This window comes from Cuculus canorus, chromosome 3, assembly GCF_017976375.1.
Source record: "Cuculus canorus isolate bCucCan1 chromosome 3, bCucCan1.pri, whole genome shotgun sequence".
Classification (NCBI taxonomy): domain Eukaryota; kingdom Metazoa; phylum Chordata; class Aves; order Cuculiformes; family Cuculidae; genus Cuculus; species Cuculus canorus.
The window spans coordinates 62,078,704-62,094,305 of record NC_071403.1 but is presented as its reverse complement, the minus strand read 5'-3'; the positions used below and the strand labels follow the sequence as shown (position 1 = coordinate 62,094,305).

Below are 15,602 nucleotides of genomic sequence, written 5' to 3'. Positions count from 1 at the left end.
TGCCTGTACCAACAGATTGAATTGGCCAAGTACCTTTAGAGGAGAAATAATAACTGTAAGCAATTAAGCCCATTGTTTAAATGGGTGCTTGTCTCACAGCATGGAGCTTTGCAAGTACTTTGACTTAACGTCTGAGAAATGGAGCTGCACAGTTTATTTGCTATGCTATTCCTACTCTTTTTTTTTGGCAAGTAACAAATTAAGTACCTGTAGAGGACCCATCCTGATGCAAGAGCAATTTACTCTGTCAGGAGGGCTGCCACCTCAGCTCTGGCTGCTGTATCCCAGTCCCTTCCCACTAACTACCATTTGGAGAGTAGGGGGATCTTCAACCAAACCGACAGACTGAAAAGGAATAGTCAGATGCTGCAAAGAAAACTGTCTCCCTTTAGTGTGGTCAAGATGGAAAGTGGGTAAATGGCTTCTTCTCAGAATTCAAGTCTCAGCTTCTCTTGACATCTACACAGCACTACCACGACTGGTAGGGTTTTTAACCTTTATTATTAGTGTCATGTTTGCAGAGCTCAAGCACAAGACTGAAGCTCTCCTATTTGTAGCATTAGACCCCTTGTTCAAAACAAGGGTAATGGTATTGTATATCCACCATGCTAATATAGCATAGTTCCCCTCAGTCATGGATCACGGAAAGAAACTGGACCCTTCACTCAGCAATATGTGTGCTTCCTATTTCCCTCCATCTCAGTTGGGCCCATGAGTTCCCATGAGCAGCACTACCCCCATGAGCCATCCCTTTCTACACAGTCAGCAGATGATCTTTCAGCTTCTGCTCTGTACCCTTAGGGCCTCACCCCTCATATGGGAACTGTATGCAGTCAACTTTCATTTCTTGCCCAGCCAATTCACTTGGAATACACTGCCACTCTGTAAAATCCCAGGGAAGAGACCCTGAACTAATGCTGCAGAATTTTTCTTTCACAGTCATCCTATAGCCTTCAAATAACCACAAATGTACTGCTTCAGCCAGCTGTGATTGCAGTGAAGGAAGCATTAAGGCAGCTCAGATATAATTATCCTCAGGTAATCCTATGATACCATACTGCAAGGGCAAGAATACACCCCTGTGAGCTTTGAATAACAAATAAAAAACATTTTTGAGTCAACTGGTAATATATGTGTAATGCAATCCTAGTTTGCATAATTATCCCACTTGCAAAGGTGGGTTAATTAATAATCCTGCTGCATTGTTGCATATACATCATCATGCTGAATAAAGCAACTCTGATTTTCTTCAGCTGCTTTTGGTTTTGCTACATCATTGTATGCAATTCTTAATAGACTACTTTCTTGTCAGGATTCTTACCTTACAGCTAAATGCTTAAATAATGAATTACCCAGAGCATAAGGCTCAAAGTTCTACACTGAAGCTAATCTGAAAGATGATCCTTACTTTTCCAAGAGAAAAGACAACTTGTTTCCTCAGCTGATATTGCTGCTCCCGACTTCATCACTGTGAGCAGCAGAGGAATTTGGCATTGTGTACTTTCCCATGATTACTGGAGGAATAAAAAGCGTAACTAGGTTAGTTAATTGAATGGGTTAAAGCTCAATTTTCACTCTAATCAACAGAGACAAGCAGGTGTTGAATATTTATATTTGAAGAGAAAACAGTTCCACTCTGTTGCTATACCCACTATCAGTATGGAGCAGGGGAAGAGGAACCAGTGTTTACCTCCCATCTGCTGCCTTAGGTACCAAGAGATGAGTGTTTTAAATAGCCATATAAAAAGCTGTTGAAGGTAAAGGATTTACTTTGGTATTCAATTCTCAGTTAAGGAAAGCAGATGCATACATTAACTCTGCAGGAACAGTGCACATACAGTTCTTACAGCTTTAGGTTGTTCAAAAGACCTATTGCTTGCAATTAGTCTTATTCAAAAGGGTAGAGCCGATGAGCACAGTAAAAATGTGATTGAGACTTCTGAGACACTGACTTTGGCCCCTGCTCTAACAGAGCTTCCAGGGGTGCTGGGCAAATTACATCTTCCAGTTTTTCCCACCCAGAGTTTGGAGGCACAGTTAGGCTGTTGGCAATATTTCTCCTCTGCACTTTGCAGTCAATGTTTTATTTGTTAGCTAGTTGCTTGCTTCAGAGAGAGTGTGTCTGCCCTTATTGGTTATTCTCCATTGAAACACAGGTACCTTCCATTTAACTTTGTCTACAAGATAAAAACTATACTGAAGGGAGGGTGAGGAAGGGTGAGTTTTGCCCACAGCAAAACTCCAGCTTTTCTACAACCCAGCAGCGGTAGTTGTCATAATTTGGACAGTTGCCAAGGTTCACTGAGGATAGCAGACTTATCTTAATTTCCTCTTCAGTCTCCCAGTGAGTTAATGTACTGCATGAAGTGCCACTGGGCCAACATCATCTCTGGTAGCGAGTTTTAAGTCTGTGAGTTTATCAGATACCACTTTTCGTTTACCATTTCTCATCCACCTATCACATGATGATTCAAATTACATCTGAAAGTTGATTACAGATGGTCTTATGAAAACTACCACACTTGTCCTTCAAAAGGAGCACAACTAGCACACCAAGGAATGAACAACTGAAGCATCATTAAATCCAGAAAATCTTACATTCCCATGACATTCCAAAATACATTTATAGCATTGTTTAAGATAAGATACAAGTACAAGATACAAGATAAGATACAAGTACAAGGCTGGGGGCAGAGAGGAACAATAAAAGTCATTGCTGAAATGCAATCAGATGCACCTAGCAATATAATGGTTTAGCTATCAGCTCTCTACAGTAGTTCAGGGAATTAAAAGTATGCTGAATTCTGTCTCGGATTTTAGTGCTATGTTTCTACGCTTTAATAAAAGAGGTTAAGAAACTGGTTTTTAGCATCTTATCCAAAATACATTCTCTTGCAGTAGAAGATTCCTCTTAGGAATTATTCTGCATTGTGTGAAGAGACTCAGAGCTATTGACATCTATCCATTTCAAGATCTTTTGTGATGAACTTTACCTGAAACTATTCTATTAATAGGAAAATAACTTGCAATATAAGAAATCAAAGGTGATACACAAAGCTCAATTAAGTATAAGGTGTCCCTTTAGAACACCTCTAGCTTAATAAAGAGGCTTACAATTCTTCAGCAATGCGAAAACTTTGGGATCCCAGAGGTAAACCAAGGATAATTTGGGCCCTGATGAGATGCATCCCAGAGTCCTGAGGGAAATGACAGATGTGGTTGCCAAGCCACTCTCCATATTTGAAAAGTCATGGTAGTCAGGAGAAGTCCCTGGTGACTTGAAGAAGGGCAACGTTGTGCCCGTTTTTAAAAAGGGTAGAAAAGATGACCCTGAGAACTACAAACCTGTCAGCCTCACCTCTGTGCCTGGGAAGATCATGGAAGATTCTCCTAGAAGCTATGCTAAAGCACATGGAAGACATGGAGGTGATTAGTGGCAGCCAGCATGGCTTCACCAGGGGCAAATCCTGTCTGACCAACTTAGTGGCTTTCTATGATGGGGTAATCACAGCAGTGGACAGGGGTAAAACAACGGATGTGATCCGTCTGGACTTCTGTAAAGCCTTTGACACGGTCTCCCACAACATCCTTCTCTCTAAATTGGAGAGATATGGATTTGGTGGGTGGATGGTTCAGTGGGTAAGAAACTGTTTGGATGGTTGTGTTCAAGGAGTAGTGGTCAATGGCTCAAAGTCCAGATGGAGATCCATGAAAAGCGGTGTTCCTCAGAGGTCCGTACTGAGACCGGTGCTGTTCAATATCTTGATCAGTGATATTGACAGCAAGATTGAGGGCACCCTCAGCAAGTTTGCAGATGACACCAAGCTGAGTGTTGTAGTTACCACACCGGAAGGACAGGATGTCATCCAGAGAGACCCAGACAAGCCGGAGAAGTGTGTCTGTGCGAATGTCGTGAGATTCAACAAGGCCAAGTGCAAGGTCCTACACCTGGCTTGGGGCGATGCCCGACTTCAGTACACAATGGAGGATGACATGATTGAGAGCAGCCCTGCAGAGAAGGACTTGGGGGTGCTGGTAGATGAGAAGCTCGACGTGAGCCGGCAGTGTGTGCTCACAGCCCAGAAGGCCAACTGTATCCTGCGCTGCACCAAAAGAAGTGTGGCCAGCAGGTCCAGGGAAGTGATTCTGCCCTTCTATTCCTCTCTTGTGAGACATCGCCTGGAATACTGTGTCCAGTTCTGGAATCCTCAATGTAAGAAGGATATGGAGCTGTTGGAATGGGCCCAGAGGAGGGCTACAAAGATGATCAGAGGGCTGGAGCACCTTCCCTACGAGGACAGGCTGAGAGAGTTGGGCTTGTTCAGCCTGGAGAAGAGAAGGCTCCGAGGAGATCTTATAGTGACCTTTCAGTACTTTAAGGGGCTGTAGGAAAGCTGGAGAGGGGCTATTCATAAAGGCTTGTAGCGATAGGACAAGGGGGAAAGGGTATAAACCAGAAAGGGGGAGATATAGACTAGATGTTAGGAAGAATTGCTTTACCATGAAAGTGGTTGCCCAGGGAAGTTGTGGATGCCCCATCCCTGGAGGTGTTCAAGGCCAGGTTGGACGGACCCTTGAGTAGCTGATCTAGTGAGACGTGTCCCAGCCCATGGCAGGGGGGTTGGAACTGGATGATCTTTAAGGTCCCTTCCAACTCAAACTATTCTATGATTTTATGATAATTTAATTATCTAAAACATGCAAAAGTTTTAGCTTTGACAGTTTTGCTTTTCTTTTGCAACAAATAAAAGTATTACTGAAAAGTCCCAACCAGCTCTGCTTCTTAAAGTAACACAAAAGCAATATATCATTGTTACAAAAGGGACAGGCTTTAATTTCCTACAGAGCCCTGGTTGCCTACACACATCCCACCATTTGTGTATAAACGCAGCAGGCAGGTTACAGCCACAGTAATACTGAAGGCTACAGGCTCAAAAGTAAAGATAACAAAAAGGTAACTATTAATCAACAGCGACTTTAGAAGACCTCAAGTCTTCTAGGTGGTTAGCTTTAAAGGCAGAGAACTGCATTTTGGCTTGTTTAAGGAACTGACTCCTGGCATCATGTGGAGCCCCTGAGCAGTTCTTCCATGAATTCTTCCCTTGAAATTTGAAGCTGGAGGCTTTAAACCACACAATCTTTCAACCTTATTTACTTCCCATATCTCATATTCATACCCTCAAAGAATGTAGATATTGTGGTGGTGAATGTTGGTAGTAATGAATCATTTCTCCCACTAGCTCTGCAATGCACTACTGCACAATTTATATTTCGCAGAGATATGATTTACACTGTAGCTTTAGGCACTTGATTTCTGTAGCTAAGTTACGAGCCAAGGCTTTCTATACCATCAACTGAAAATCCAGAGATCCATTCAGAGCTCATTCTCCTTCCAATTCACAGCAAGTACTTAATTCTGTATAGTCAGATGACTGAATACAGATGACGGAGTAACTTTTCCCTATCACCCTTATGTTTGATGAATTTATTAAATCCTGTCCCCAAGGTAAAGATGGAGCACTACCAAAAGGGAATGCTACTGTGAAGAATAACATGAGGAACTTATCCTGGCATTTGGGCCAATAAGCTGTAACATCATTCTTCTTTTGGGAATATTTGAATATTCACCGTCTCCTTATATATAGGGAATAATTGGGTAATGCAGCTTTACAAGAGTAGGATTAAGCAGTGGTGGTTGAAATAGAGAGTCCTTTTCTCCAGACAGAAGAAAACACCATTTTGGGGTGAGGGAGAAAAATATGACAGCATTTACTGCATGAAATAGGAAATCAATGCTAAGTTTTAATAACTTTGAACAACCATTAGAATCTTTAAAACAACCCACTGAACTCTGTGTAATGTGGCAATTACTGGTTAAATCATTGCAGCCAGTTGTTATTGGAATTATTCCTTACTGAAGTTAAACTTTAACTTGCAAGGAACCCGTGCTTTGAAACAAAAGTATGTACAGCTGCCATGTATTCAGTTCTCAGGCTAAGAATTAGAGCTCCTCTTTGTGTGTCAAGTTAAGGCATTAACTCTGCTCTAGCTGTTGTTTACCACTGAAACGTGGTGCTTTGATCACAGCTCTCTACGTGCTTTACAGAAAAGAATGAAATCATGCTCATCTTTTAGACCAGAGTTAGAGTGTAAGCTACAAATAAGTATCTCGCCCAAGATCTAACGCCAAGGTTGTCCTGGAACAATTTTCCTATCTCCAGTCTGCACTGCGTATACTTGCATCTTCACTGCTGAACTCATTGCACTGAAACTGCAGAAAAATAAAGCTGTTTCAGAAGATGCTGTTCAATGTTACGTTTCCAAGACAAAATATGAAACACAAAGTAAAAAGACAGTATTTATTTTAATCAAGACTCTGAAAACTTTTACATAGATTTCAGTCCAACTGACCTTTTCAAAAATTTGTAGAGCTCCTAAAGTACTTGAAATTTATAACCCCAAATGTGAACTAAATTGGCTGAATCGATCCAATGCAATTACATAAGCACATTTTTTAAATCTTCCTTGAAACAACACTGTTAATCATTGTTGAAAGTGGCATGGGAGAGGTCACCGAACTGATAACATTTAGGTACAGTGTTTTTAACTCTCTGATATCGGATATCTGTGGGGACAAGCCTACGTAGACAAGCTATTAGACAAGGACTCCATCTAGAACGTCGATTCCTTAACCTAGGGAGGAAGATTTTAAATAAGGGTGAATGGGGCAGTTCGCAAAGGCACACAGGAAAATATTAATAAGGGAACCTGGACATGGACCTAAAAATAAGAGACATTTATTTATAAATAATGGTCACAGTTAAGCAAGGAGACAGAAGAGTGACTGAAACTAGTCTTAGATAGCTTTATAACACAACAGTAAGAATGAGGGAAAGCTTAGTCTTACTACAATGAACAAGATTCAGTCGATCGGCATGAAAGGTACCATGACCAGAAAACAAATCATGAAAGATAAAGCTTATTAAAAAAGGGGAAACAGATGGAAATGTTGTTTTACTTATCAAAGATTCATATGCTTGCTCAGTAGTGCAAAATACAGCAAGAACTGGGGGGCAAAAAAGGTCCTGGGCAATAAAAAAATAAAAATCTCTGTGGACTTAGCTCAAAAGGGGATACCACTCAGTATCTCTCCCCCTAACCAACAAAACTAGACGTGTGTAGCTAACAGACGTGAGTATAGGCTGAAAAGTAAGGACAAAATAATTTTGAAACTTTGGATCAAGGGCATGGCACCAAACTATCTCAGTGTGAGAGAAATTAAATTATAGAAAAACACTAACTTGAGTAAATTGTGAATTCTTTACTAATATTGAGGACAAAGCAAAAGCCTGCAGAAAAAGTTTTTTTTAAAAAACGGCAGGAGTACATGCAAGGTAAAATTGGAAGGAAACTCAGGCAATTTTATAAACACAATAAACACAAACAAAAACCCACAAAAAAAAGTGGTGAAACAATTCCCAGTGGTCAGGCAAAGCCATCACCTCACTAGTTCATGCCAAGAAATTGTATTTTGCATCAATCTTTTGCTATACAGTCAGATGTGAAGAATTCACTAGCTTTATTAAAACCAACAAGTGTAGGTAAGACTTTAGCCATAGCAGGTAGAAAGCAGGCTAGAGAAAGCTTAGAAAGAGGAAAAAAAAAAAAAACTGCTAATTTGCTGGGTTTGATGAACTTTGTTGAACATCAGAAGAAATCTGCAGGGCATCTTCTGACATTGTCCACAACACAAAATCAAGGTTCAACTCTATTGTAACTGCAAATGGAAAAGAGCAATAAATAACTGGCCTCTAAACTATAATACAATTGATTTCCTGTATAATTGTTGTTGTCTGTTACAAAAGTACTTTCCAGTTTTGATCCTTTGAGTTCCTTTCCAGGGAAAAGTGCCAATTGGCTTGCATTACAAGATTTAGAAATTGATAAGATTTCCATATAGATCACGTAGATCTCAATCTCATTGCTTCTCATGCTCAGTCCCGACCTGCTATTTTTGATACATTTTATTTAACAATGAAGGCTTTAGTGGACTACAGGAACTCTTGGCTTTTCCCTATTAGCAGCAAAACAAACTTAAATTGGACTGTATGGAAAAGGAGAAAGTGGAGAAAAAAAATTCCAACTTAGGCTTTTTTCAACTGTAACCAAGCCTCATCCTATCCTGACTTCCACAAGTATTCAAAAAATTTCATCAGGTATCAAAAATAATTGAAAACAAGTACTAAAATCATTGCTCACAAAATTTGAGGCAATTATCTTTTTGAAAAGCATTAAATTATATATATTCATACTATATAGACATTTACAGAGGGCTTTTTATCACAGAACTACCTTCAGCAACACCTGTTGGGCCACATATAAGCCAGATCCCTCTATTTGTCTCGCATGCAGCTAGAAGAGGGGAATATTGCCCATTCCTGCTGATAAAATAGACTTTGCTACATCTTCCTTAAACATTTCAGGTGGCAAATGCATCGAAAGAGATGCATATAATTTCCCAAGCAAGAGAGTCAAGAAGGCATCTGAACACATTCAGGCCACTTCAGAAGTGGATTCCCTTTGGGTGAATACCCTGGCACTGGAAACAGCCTGTAAGAGATTATCCAGCACTCGCAGGAACCATGCACTCAAAATAGCTTAAATCACTGGACAATACATATATAGTATAAATCTGTGACTTACCTAGACTACTGGCAGATACACCTGATATTTGATCTACCTGCTAGCACAACTACCTTTTCTGCATAAGGCATGGAAAGAAAATCTTGCACCTCCTTCAACTGTTGATAGCATTTATCAGGCAGAGTAAGTGGCACCTAATGCAAGGAACAAACATCACTTTCACTCTGCCAAGTAGCAGAGAGTATGAAGCCTTTGTAAAACATTATTGCCTAATCCTGTCTGCCATAAAACCAGAAGTCTTTGAATTATTCAAGTGATTTGCAAAACAGTGAGGGGAATGAATTGTTGTCTTCTTTCTGCTTTCTCCTGGGCCCCAAATATGCAGACTCCCATCTCCTTTCATAACAACTGGCAAGCCTCCATATAACTAGACTATTCATAGTAGTAGTGACTACTACTACATCAAAGATCTTAGCTAGGTATATCTAAACTGCTGGCAGGGAGAAAGGACGACACAGAGTTTATGTAAATTCTCTGGCATGCAAAGAACTCGGCCGCTAGTGTTGGCATGGCACTGGGCACCTTTCTTTGGAGAAATGTTAACAGCTTTCTGCCAAGGAGTTCATTGGAAACCTTTGGAAACCAGAGTATTCATGAATTTCTCCAGAAGCCACAACAGACTCAAGTTGTCAGACCTGTAAGTACACACTTGGTTGTGGTGGAAGGGAATTCTGATGTTCAATGCAAATGCTTCCTAGAAGTCTATTTAGCAGTGTTGCAGAGATTAATGATTACTCAAAGGAGTAACACCAATTTTGACATTTGACTGAAGTTTGACTAGTTTACTCACCCAGACTGAACTGATGACTCTGCTTTTGAAGCACACTGTAAAGATTTTGAACAGATACATGCTGTTACGCTAAGAAGCACTGAACTTGGCCATCCTGATGCCAGATCTTAACTACTAGAATCCCTCACTAAAGCCTAGGTGTGAGAATGGTCATTGTGCCTTTAATTTTGAAATGGGAAGAAAAGTGTCTTTGAAAGCAACTGAAGAATAGCTATTACCTAAATCACTCAGGAAAAGTATTAAATATTACATGAATAAAATATGAACAGGTTATTAACAACTTGATTAAATATCAAGTCAGCAGTGGAGCACCCCAGGGGTGGATAGCAGGGCAAATACTAACAACTTCATTAAAAACCTGGACAGGGTGTATCCTCAGCAAGTTTGCAGATGATACAAAACCTGTTAAGAGTGACTGATGCACCAGATAGCTGTGCTGCCAATTCAGAGAGTCCTGGTGTTGTCATTTAAACGCAACCAGCAACTAGGACCAGGCAGGTGCTCTCTCAAACCCCGGGGAACATGGGTAGGAGAATCTGGAAAAAAAGGAAAACTTCTGGGCTGGGAGAAAAACCGTTTAATAGAACAGCAAAACGAAAAAGAGAACAATGATGATAATATATACAAAATAAGTCGTGCACAATACTATTGCTTACCAACGCCAGAGAACAATATCCAGCATAGGCTGAGGGGAGACCTTATGGCTCTCTACAACTACCTGAAAGGAGGTTGTAGAGAGGAGGGAGCTGGCCTCTTCTCCCAAGTAACAGGAGACAGGACAAGGGGGAATGGCCTGAAGCTCTGCCAGGGGCGGTTTAGGCTGGACATCAGGAAAAAACTTTTCATGGAAAGGGTCACTGGCCACTGGAACAGGCTGCCCAGGGAGGTGGTTGAGTCACCTTCCCTGGAGATGTTTAAAGGATGGGTGCATGAGGTGCAGAGGGCATGGTTTAGGGATTGATAGGAATAGTTGGACTCAATGATCCAGTGGGTCCTTTCCAAACTAGTGATTCTATGATATTCCCGAGCAGTGATCCCTGTCCCCAGTCAACTTCCCATTTATTTACTGAGCATAACGCTATATGGTATTGAACGTCTCTTTGGCCAGCTTGTGTCAGCTGTTCTGGCTATGCTCCCCTCCCAGTTTCTTGTACACCTGCTCATCAGCAGACCACGTGAAACTTGGAAGTCCTCGATTTTCTTAGCAACAACTAAGAACATCAGTGTATTATCAACATTTTTCTCATACTGACTCTAAAACACAGCAACTACTGGGAGGAAAACTAACTCAATCCCAGCCAAAAAGAGGATACCTGGACAAGCTGGTAAACTGGGCTTAGAGGGATCTCATAAGGTGGAAATACATCAGTACACACTGGGTGTCAACTATATGAGAAGCAGCTTTGCAGAAAAAAGACCTGAGGATTCCTAGTGAACAAAAAGTTGAACATGAGGGAGTAATGTGTCCTTGCAGCAAAGGTGGCCCGTGGTATTCTGCACCAAGAGTGTTACCAGCAGGTGGTCTTTCTCTACTACTCAGCACTGATGAGGCCACATCTGGAGTGCTGTGCACAGTTTTGTGCTCCCCAGCACAAGAATGATACAGACTTATGTTGTGGTTTGAGCTAAATTAGAGTCCGTTTTCTGTCTCTATTTTCCTTTCCCTAGGGATGAGGGAGAAGGGATTTGGGAGCCCAACTGCATGGTTTTAGCTGCCAAAGTTAGCTGGGTCAGGGCTAAACTGTGACAACTTCCTATAACAAATCAAGTGCAGGGCCTCAAAGGACTGGCTCATATTTCATATGTGAAAAGACTGAAAGAGTTGGGATTGTTTAGCCTAGAGAAAAGAAGAGAAGGCTCCAGGAGATTCTTATCACTGTTTATAAATACCAGAATAAGGGGGAATGAAGAAGAAGAAAGAATTCAGTAGTGTCCAGTGACAGGACAAGAGGAAGTGGGCAGAAGCTAAAAAGAAAACCCAGGAAATTAAATCTGAATTTGAGAAAATATTTCTACGGTGAGGGTGCTCAAACACTGGAATAGACTGCTCAGAGAAGTTGTGGAGTCCCCATCTGTGGAGATATTCAAAACTCAACTGGATATGGTCTTGGGCAACAAACCCAAAACCTAATCAAACAAAAAACCCTACAAAGTACCAACCCTCTCCAAACCAAAAAATGAACCCTCCTCCCGCAGAATCCCATAACAGAAATATGTTATTTCTTACCTGTATTCTTGATGTTGCATCAGATGCAGAATTTATTTATGTCCACTGCTTTACCTCCTCTAAGATACACAGACAACATTGTAAAAGCATCAAAAGACATATTATGGGCACATGAAAGAAAGAACAAGCTTATACCACATGCTTCTGCCCACATCAATTGCAAGAAATTATAGGAACATTCATAGCACTGTACTGGATAATTAATCTTAAAATAACAATGACATTCTAATGTTCCAAAAACAGGCTGGCCACAGTCTATAGTTTCTGGTTATTCACCAGAAAACTCCTTTGTATGTGTTAAGGAAGCATTAAAATATATTTTTCAAGAAAATTCAGGTCACTTTGCAATACAGTAGCTACAAAATATTTATTTTTTAAATAAAAACATTTAAATCATCAGGTTTTATAAAACAGTATGTCAAGTGTTTATCTTAATTTTTGTAGTGTAAGCACCTTCAGTTTTAGGCTAAAACAATCAAGATAATTTATTATTTGGTCAGGTTATTAACCTACATTGAAATAAATATACTTTTAACCAAGACAGATCACTTGATGTACACCTTTATAGAAGGTTTCTCTAGTGACAAGTGAAATGCAGACTGTGAAACCATGATTACAATAACTTTTTTCATTTTCTCTTTTTACTTTCAGTGAAGACTGGCCTATAATGTTAAACCATAAAAAACAATGATAAAGCACTATAGACTATAGCTTAAAGAAAACCCTGCGTCACATCACAGAAATACTTGGGATGGCTTACCTAAATTGTCTCAGAACAAGTGTGATTCAAACTTCTAAATTAGTTACAATACAGTGGGCTGGTCATATTGTTAAGTCCCACATATGGGAAATTACACACTGAACAGGAATAGAAATCTTTGTTTAATTACAAGACAGATAATTGAAAACAACATAGCTCACAAAGGGCTTTTTTTTTTTGCTGATACTACTGATTACAAAACACAGGGTGCAAAATTCAACACTTAAAATTATATAAACCTTAAAAGTACAGAACAAGTTTACAAGTCAAAATACTTCAGCACCTGAGATTTTCCTGTAGAAAGGCAGAGATACTTTCTTCAGAAACATAAAATACAATCAAATAATTTTCTCTCAGTATTACACAAGAATAATTGATCAAGAAAGAACTGAAATATACATAATGGTCCAAAATTCTAATTAAGTCTTGAAAACAAATCTGATATCAAGCTATACTTAAAATGTGATCCATGTGCATTACCTTACTGATTTTTATTTTATGAAAACATTTTATACTAAAACTGGAATAGACAGCATCTATTAAAGTGTTGTGATGAAAGTTTGAAGACAAAGAACAGTATGTAACTTGAATCACGTTGACAAAGAACTAATACTGAAACAGAAGCAGGTTTGAACAAAATGTAATAACTTAATCTGCTATGCAGACAGTTTTACAGACAACTAGTGGTTATGCCTTTATTTTTGGTAAACTAATACTTCAGGAAATCCTTTTCTATTTTCACTTTGAGAACTGGGAAGTTGCATTTTCTGAGTTCTGCTCTGTGTGATTAAGACTTCATGGTTTTATACATATCGTCTGTCACCCTCAAGGTAGCCACTGTACTGCATACCAGTCTCAGAACAGAAACTTTCTTTGTTAATCTCTTGGGTTTGAAGCTTTAAGCAATTGTGTATTCTACCTAACAAGTGAACTCCCAGACCCCAGAGCAAAGGAGAAGAAAACATTTAAAACAAAGACCTCAACAAAACAGTGTTCTGATAAGAACAGTAGTTTTATTCTAACATTATGTAATTTTATTTATGAAGACTATTTAAATATCAAATGATATGCAAAATTAAGACTTCAAATACTGGAATATGAGGGATGTTCCTTTAATTCTAGAAACACTTTCATAGGGCAAGCATATTGTACATTTGGTTTTATTTAATCTTAGTGATACTGTAAAAAATTAAACTCTCGGTGTTATCAAGGTTAAGTGTTCCTCCCCCCACAATTAACTACTTGGAATTTTCTGGAACCTTTCTACAACCAGTCAAGCATATCTTTTTCTGCCCTGTAATTCCTAAACATGAATAACTGGGCACTCAGTAGTAATTTCAGGAAGAAAAACTGCAGAGATTATACTGAAAGATGTAATATTAAATTATCGCAGTTTTAAAATTCCAGTGCAGTAAAACACACCGTTGGTTCACTTAAAACCAAAAGCGATCATCCTTAAAACCCATCACCCTTCCTCAATACAAGGTGCAGCAGAGTTTAAAAAGCAATAAGGGGCACAAACCCCTCTGCCACAAACAAAAAAAAAATCCCAAACAAAAAGTACTGTTCACAGTGCAAACACTGTAGTCTTCAAAAGGTGAAGAGTACAAATATTTACTTTCCAGTGTATCCTAACTTACAAGGAATGTTTCTTCACATTAGAAAGTTATGTCAAATACTTTTAATCCGATCGCAATACTAAAGTTTACCCACTCAAGTTGATATGGTGGCTGAAACCTGAGTATTTATATAAGCAGTGTAACTTTCTGGAGGAACTAATGCACATAGTTGAAAGTTCTCACAAAACCCAAGGGCAAAGGCTGCAAATTCAGCTGCTGGTCCTTAAACAATTTCAGTACCAAATGCCAATAAAGTAACCAGCTCCCTAACGAGGAGTGAACAGAGCCTCCTGCACCAGCACCTTAAATCCTCTACTGCCCCCCCCAATTCTACAGTCCACTACAAGCTGCAGATAACCACTTCTTAGGTGAAACATTTCTTGATGGAATATAACCTTACTGTATATCATTCATTTTTCCAATGTGCAAAATCCAAATTCCTAGGCATACTCCTCAAACCTAAAGCAAACTTCTGTGACACTGCAGAGGAAGGACAGCATGTTCTTTGAGTCATCCAAAATACACTTATAAAGTTCACCTAGAATACTACTTTGCAGCATTGTGCTTTTAGAGTTATTAGCTGGGATCCCAAGGAACATTTCAAAAAGGCACCTAACCACACTTTCTTAATTAGCTGCCCATTTTAATTTTGGTACTTTTTGTCACAGTACATCAGAAAACAGCAGCACAGAGCATTAGATGGATAAAAATTTTATATTTGTTCCCCTTTATAAAGCAAACATTTTTAAAATGAAAGGCACTCATGACAAGAACTCTCTCTCCAGTTCATATATAGATGGCCGACAAGTTTTGCTCTTCATTCTACATAAAGGCACGGTACAGTCTCTGTTTTGACCTTCCGCATCAATATCAAGTAAGGAGGGCATGTGGCAATTAGTTCTTTCCTCTGTATCTGGCAAGAAGTTAACACCTGGATCTATATTGCCCTCTAAATATTCAGAGTCTTTAGAGTTTGGTTTAACAATACGTGGAATAATCTGCCAGGAATCAATCTTACTTCTTATAGAAGGTCGAGGCCTTGATATAACATTGACAGCACTTTGCTTTCCAGTTCCAGTTGAAACACCACTGTGATTGTGTCTTTGTTGAACAGATGGTGAGTGTAGAGCTCCAGTAACTGATACAACAGGTAACATGGAGACCCCATTGGTTGAAGCAAATCCATTAGCTAGAGGAAAGGAAAGGCCAGACGGAAAAAGAAGACAATTTAAGCCATGTGGCTTCTTCATTTCTTTGTCACTTGTAAACCCACAAATTTACTAGGGTTTCCCCCCCCCACCCCAGAAAAATTAAGAGGGTTGTACATTTGCGGAGAAACTTTTAAGAAAGGAGCAGCAGTGCCCAAATAGCATTTTTGCATGAATGTACTCTGCTAGAGGCCATAAAAAAAATATTTCTTATTGCTAAAATATATACAGAAAGCATTAACCACCCAGTAACTGGATGAACATTATTACTGGAATAAAGCCCCACAAAATTGTC

At 39.5% G+C, this 15,602-nt stretch overlaps 1 protein-coding gene across 2 annotated transcripts in view; it reads right to left on the bottom strand.

Moving 5' to 3' along the window:
• Nucleotides 1-6,440: 6,440 nt before the first annotated feature.
• Nucleotides 6,441-15,602, bottom strand: part of MAP3K21 (mitogen-activated protein kinase kinase kinase 21) — a 47,253-nt gene continuing 38,091 nt past the window's right edge. For both annotated transcript variants that reach the window (XM_054063281.1, XM_054063282.1), the window contains one exon: nt 6,441-15,288. In XM_054063281.1, the coding sequence (XP_053919256.1) occupies nt 14,861-15,288 (428 nt within the window). In that variant the 3' untranslated portion in view covers nt 6,441-14,860. The remainder of the gene's footprint in view (nt 15,289-15,602) is intronic.